At 34.1% G+C, this 7,016-nt stretch overlaps 1 protein-coding gene across 1 annotated transcript in view; it reads right to left on the bottom strand.

Annotated features, from left to right (window-relative positions):
- Nucleotides 1-3,776: 3,776 nt before the first annotated feature.
- St8sia6 (ST8 alpha-N-acetyl-neuraminide alpha-2,8-sialyltransferase 6) overlaps nt 3,777-7,016 on the bottom strand; it is a 121,960-nt gene continuing 118,720 nt past the window's right edge. Inside the window, exons 6-7 of the mRNA XM_027928444.2 lie at nt 6,123-6,215; nt 3,777-4,239 (exon numbers count right to left, since the gene is read on the bottom strand). Of these exons, the coding sequence (XP_027784245.2) occupies nt 3,777-4,239; nt 6,123-6,215 (556 nt within the window). The remainder of the gene's footprint in view (nt 4,240-6,122; nt 6,216-7,016) is intronic.

Below are 7,016 nucleotides of genomic sequence, written 5' to 3'. Positions count from 1 at the left end.
ATGATGTCCTTTGGTTCCAAAACCTTTTGGTCCTTTTGGAACCAGAGGACATCATTGGCACATCATTTGCACTTCTATACTGTGCAAAAAATATGCAATTGTCCGTGGTGTGGGCCTGTTATCCACAAAGTTTTCCAGCTTTCCTAAAGCCTCCTAAAATTTGTGGAATGGTTTAGGGTACTTGATGTGATATACCCTCTAATTGGCAAATTTTCTGTAAGGAAGGAAAAAAATATAGGCAAAAATATTTCTGACTTATGGCTTAATTCAATATTCTATACATAGAAGTCCTAACAACAACAACAAAAAGTCCTTGTCTACCTGCCTGAGTGCACATGGGTTTACTGGTTGGAATTTACATACAGAGGGAAATCTTCCATGAAAGTCATGGTCTATTTTTCTTTGCCTTTTTTTTTTTTTCAGAGGAAAATATACTGGAGGCTTCAAGGACTTCTATACTGTGCAAAACTTATGCAATTGTCCATGGAGTGCTTTTCTAAGACTATAGAGCACTGTGTACTTCAATGAGTATTTCTTCTTACCCTTGTGTTCAACTGGAAGCTATTTTGAAATTTTGTTGTATGGTTACATTGTCCAATGATGCTAAAGATGTACTTGAACTTTAAGAGCAGAAGATCAAATTGAATCCATCTAACAACACTTTAGCAATGCTTGTTACTCAGAGATTTCTTGAGTGTTACAGTCAGGCTTGGTGGCAGTTAAGTCTCCAAGAAGGAGTTCTCAGTTTTTCTTTGTGTCCTGATCTTGGTGGAAAACTTGCAAAGATTTATCATTATGGAACAGAAAGAACTGCAACTTGTTTTAAAATTTATATGCTGATATGCTATTTTGCCAAAATTTATAGTCTATCATATTTTAGAAAGTTCTATATAATGTTCCATTTTGGAACCAAAGGACATCATTGGCACATCAGAATGGAACACATGCTCTCGCAGGAAGGAAACGTTATGATGTGAAAGAGGCACATACCTTCCCCTGCTTTTAGTTCTTTTCAACATATATAGACTAAGCTTTAAATAATGGCCAATAACTGAGCCGTGTTGAAATCACAGCTGCAGATTTGGGAAAGAGTTATAAAGGATGCATATGTTGTGGCATATATAGTTGATGCATGATAACACAACACACAAAATATGATAGAGCACGAATTTTACCATAGAGTACATATCAGATATGTGAATTGCAGAACAAGTAACAGCTGTTTTGATTCTGTAATGGTGAATTACTGTAAACTTTTCACTGATATCAGAACAAAAGAAAACTACGAACTCCATCTTGCAGACTTGTAGATTAACTACCACTATGTCTCAAGATATCTCCTGATGTCTTTTTGACTAAGGATGTTTGTCTAATGTGAAGCTAAACAAAGTGGTAAAATTTCAAACATGCTTTTAGGACAAAAGTTAATAAAGAAATAAACTTCTGATGAGTGAATGGGAAAAGATCTACATTTTCTCCACACATACACACACAAAAAGAAAATCTACACTTTTTTCCTACTGAACTTTTCCTAGGACATGGCACATGGTTATCATTATATTCCTTGATCTCCTAATATTTTGAATATTTCTGAAATCCATACCTGTGACATTGGAAATTCCATTTTGACATTATAGAGAAAATTTCCTAAGTTAAAATAGCATGTTATATGTGAAGAACTTAAGTAGGCACTACATGTCCAAATCATATGTAATTTTTTATTAAGTAATATGTAAAGATCCCACATTGTGTATTTAATAATTTACTTCAATATATTCTTTTAACTCAGCAATCATGTATTTCCAATATCATCAAAAATAGTTTATTTCTACTTGCCATAAAATATTCTGAGAAAAACATTTTACTAACTGTAAAATACTAGAGTGTTCTGATCTATTCTGAATCCATTGCTAGTATCATGATTGAATCATTACTGATGCAGCTAATAGGTTACTTAAAACCTGTTAATTAAATCTATTAGGAACAATAGAAAAAAGCCACACGATCACCACAAAAGGAAAGAAACAAAAATAAATTAGAATTTACATAACAAAAAGCATTTTCCATTTGAAAAATATTTATATATGAAATTTTCATCAATTTTATAAAGGTAACAAATTTCATTTACTATAGAGGGACGAATTTAAATATGAACTCAAAATAACCCAAACCGTCAAGTATAAAGATTCAGCACAGTGTTCTTAAAAGCGGACATTTAACCAAACAATCATCTGGCTCATATAATAATTCATAGATTATATTTATAATTATTTTGTCATTCTGACCTGGTCTATTTCCAGTCTTCTTGCAGAAGGTACAATGATGAGCAGGAGTATATGCTTGTGATTCCTTAGTAAGCCAAATAACTTATTCAGTGGACTTAGCTTAGCAGAAATCCTCATAATGGAATGGTGTGAAAATGCAAATATGCAATATCCACTTAAGTTTTATTTTTTAACAATGGCTAAACTATTAGCCTCATTTCTCATGTAGGCATAACATCTTTCCATGTGAGCATGGCAAGTTTTGGGTGTTGTCATCCTAATGCATTCCTGTGAAACTGGTCAGGTCTGACTTATTTTCATTTTACAGACATAGGCCCAAGCCACCCACCTCATACACTGTACCTTCTCCTCATTTGGCATTTTTTTGGGGAGGCAAAAACTATGATCTACATTCAAATATTCTCATCATCTCATGTTCCCTCTGCCTAGAATCTTCTTCATTTGGTAAAAACTTATTCATTTTTACTTTTAATTCTGAAATCAACTAATAATCTCTGAAATAGATTCTACTGAAATAGACTTAATTATTCCTGACTATGATCCTTCTAGCACTTTTCTTATAACTGTTGACATAACATTTATTGTATCAGGTCAGTTGATACACACACCTGCTTCCTCCTACTAGGGCAGACATCTTTATATCCCTCCCACAAAGCCTGGTACAGGGCCTGGCATGAAATAGCTGTTTAATATTTTCTTAAAATTGAGTGACTCCTACAGACAACGGGTAAGAAAGACTGGGTATTTTAACTATTCATGTTCTTGAAATAGATCTTGTAGTGGAAGAGAAAAAGGCTTAAGGGTGAAGCAGGATGTTAATATAAAATCATAAACAGTGATTAAGCATGTAGATAAAGGAGGAAAAGAAAAGGCCCAAATCCAACCCCACCAGCACTGGTGATATCACAGGTGAATTTAATCATAAGCAGGCATACTGTTGGCCATTCAAAGAAAAGAATTTCATTCCTGATTAATGAATGATTTCTTGCTTAACTACACAATTTTGTTGTATGCACGCTTGAAGACAGAAAAATGGGAAGGATGTTATTAATAAAGAGAAGTCTGTTATTAATAAAGAGAAACCCCATGGATACTGGCAATTCAGCTATTATTTTCAGAAAGGACCTCCAAGAGAACATACCTTTCATAATCAGTCTGGTGAGGGGAGAAATGTATAGTAAATACAAACAAGAATATAGTCCTAGAGTCCCTATCTCACACCAATTGCCCTGCCAAGAATTTTTGCAAATTCACCTGATTCACTTGCATGAGCCATATATCATGACCCCTACTTAATAGGGAAGGAAATTTAAGATGCGAATGCTTGAATGACTTGTGGAGGTTGCAAAGTTAGTGGGGGAGCTTTGGTTAATCCAAGTTTTGGAGATCTTCCTAGGATACTGGATATCAGCCTCCTTTCGCATTTGGAAACAGTTACTCACCTACTGCATTACACAAGAATTATTCTCATTTTAAGAAACTTTGTTTAAGCTATGTTTCACATTTGCCAAATTGTAGTTTGATGATGCCTTTCATGTGAAGGTGGAGGAACTGGCTATATTCTTTGGGCATCTTATGGAAACCGCGCTTAGGCAACTTATTGTCATAGTAGTGATGGCTGACAGGTGTGTTCTCCACAGTCTTAGAGAAGGGCCAAAACCCATACAGCTTCACATTTTCACACATTTCCACTGCGACACTTGCGATCATCAAGCCGGTAGACAAGCGGTATGCATCCACACCTTTAGTTCTCCAGAAAAGGCCAAGCTGTTTCAGGTACTTGGGATGGAAAAAGAGAACCTTCTGTCTTGCTTTAGACTCTCTGAGTGTGTGGTACACTTTTAAGGAGGGGCCAGTGTTTGCCCTGTAGGAAAAGGCTGGCAGAAGAAGGAACGCATCTCCGTAGGTTGCAATATCCTGCAGAAATTCTGCTTTCTTCTTTAAGTTCTGGTATCTGCCAAATTTTTAAAAAATCATAGTCGTCAAAGTAATAATAATCAGAGTTAACAATTTGGGGAACATGAGGATGAGTTTACCTCTAGTCAACAAAGAGCTAAACTATGAACTCTGAAAAATCATGCAAGCATCATGAAAATATCAAGAGTTATATCTCCCTTGGAATATCTAGGTTTTCAAGTTCTACTTTCTTACTGGACCATCCCCTTACTGGATAGACATTTCTTGTATTATTTAGTAGTCCTCCTCAATCATCTTTTTCTAATATTGCTTTCTGATGCTTTAACGTCTTCCAAATGTACAACCAAATTTCTTTTCAAGCATTTGAAAAATTCATTGAGCTATACATTTGTTATTTGTGCACATATTATAAATATTGAATTATAAAATAGAAATTTCCTTTAGAAAGCCTGAAACACATGTGGGCAAATTTAGGTATCCATTTATATTAGGTTAAAATTTTCTGTATGCATTATGCTGTCACTATTATATATTTCAGAAAGGATACCTTAGTAAGTGTTACAGTGAGAATGATTTTTCAATATCTACTAAAGTAAGCTTTTGGAAGGCAGGTACAATATAGTTTTCCCTCAAGAGATTCTGGAACTGTTTGGAGGGGCATATTCTATTAATAATGATCATTAGTCACTTTTGATGAAAACAACAAAGTAAACCTATGGTTGGTATTTTTATGAGCCAATCGACATTTTGCAGCAGCCACACTGCAGATATGAAACACAGGAATTATTTTTATGTAATTTTTTTATTTATATAAGACAGCAGAATACATTACAATTCTTATTACATATATAGAACACAATTTTTCATATCTCTGGTTGTATACAAAGTATATTCACACCAATTCGTGTTTTTATACATGTACTTTGGATAGTAATGATCATCACATTCCACCATCATTAATTACCCCATGCCCCCCTTCCCCTCCCACCCCTCTGTCCTATTTCTCCCATGCTACCTCTCCCTATCCCACTATGAATCAGCCTCCTTATATCAAAGAAAACATTCAGCATTTGACTTTTAGGGATTGGCTAACTTCACTTAGCATTATCTCCTCTAACTCCATCCATTTACCTGCAAATGCCATGATTTTATTCTCTTTTATTGCTGAGTAATATTCCATTGTGTATATATGCCACATTTTTTTTATCCATTCATCTATTGAAGGGCATCTAGGTTGGTTCCACAGTTTAGCTATTGTGACTTTATAAACATTTATGTGGCCGTGTCTCTGTAGTATGCTTTTTTAAAATTCTTTGGGTATAGACCGAGGAGAGGGACAGCTGGGTCAAATGGTGGTTCCATTCCGAATTTTCCAAGAAATCTCCATACTGCTTTCCATATTGGCTGCACCAATTTGCAGTCCCACCAGCAGTGTATGTATGAGTGTATCTTTTCCCCCACATCCTCGCCCACCACAGGAATTATTTTGTCAGAGATAAACTATTCAATGTGAAACTGTATTTTGCCAGGCTGTCCTAGGGCTTACCCCCAAATGTCTAAATACAATAAATTTTATGAAGAAAGTGCCACGAAATTAAAAGAGTAATGCTAAAACTCTGAAAGAACAGGGAATAAATTAACTTCACTAGTATTGAAAAAGGATAAAGAGATAAATAAGTTCTCGTTTGATCAGAAACACCTAGCTTATGACATTAGGAGCACAACTGAGTCATACCTTTGATGAACCACAACCTCTGTAGGATGTCAAAATTTGCTAATGTATTCTTTTGTATTTTCCCCCAAAGCCATTCCAGCTGTATTGCAAGTCATCCTTAGCAAAGAGATTAGCACTTAGACTGAGAAACATGTTAAACAATGAAAAAGTATTCTTGAACAATTATATAACTTGGAGATACTTACTTTAGCATTATTATACTGGGATTTATAGTCACAAGATTGGTTTTACTGCCAACATCTTTACTAACATTTCCATTGGTTGGAGGGATGTTACACCTGAAATATGTAAGAAAAACTATTTTCAAAATATAATTGTAAGAAACAAGTATATATATATATATATATATATATATATATATATATATATATATATATATATATATCTCCAAACCTAGGATAAATGTTCCTATGTCAGAGAAAAGCATTGCTTTTAAAAGAGAACCTCAGAATCCATTTGATTTCCATTTAAAACTATTTAATAAGTACTGAACTCATAGCTGACATTTCAATGTTATGTAAAATATACAAATTTATAAGTACTTTCAATATTTTCAGTACATTTTATGAGCATCAAAACCAGAAATGACAACTACACCTTGCCTAGCTTCTGAAGAGACTTTAATCCTTTTATTAAAATCATCACTTATATTGATTATATTTCCACAGTGGTATGATAACTAATTTACAGACTTAAAAATAAAATTTGAGGTGCTGCAATCAAGATAATAGCATCCTCCAGAAACAAAGACTATATAAAAACATCAAAATCTCCCAATTTCCATATGGACAGTTTTGCACCAAATTATAGCATTAATAAATAAAACCTTAATGTTCTCATAGTGACAATGAAATACTGATTTTCTCATCTTCCTTTGAGCAATAATTTGTTTTTACATTGAAAACCAAGTGAAGAAATCTAATTTAGAGTATATTTTAATAACGAGAAAAGGGGAAGATGGTTCTGACTCCCTAAATATATTTGAAATTTGAAGTGGCTCATCTCTTTAAAGCTAAGCAGAAAAAGAGAACACCAAGTGCTTCCTAAGGAAGGCTAAAATAATGTGACTGAGGCTGAAA

Source organism: Marmota flaviventris, chromosome 12 (genome assembly GCF_047511675.1).
Source record: "Marmota flaviventris isolate mMarFla1 chromosome 12, mMarFla1.hap1, whole genome shotgun sequence".
Lineage (NCBI taxonomy): Eukaryota > Metazoa > Chordata > Mammalia > Rodentia > Sciuridae > Marmota > Marmota flaviventris.
Note: the sequence above shows the minus strand (reverse complement) of the source record. Positions and strands in the feature narration are given on the sequence as shown.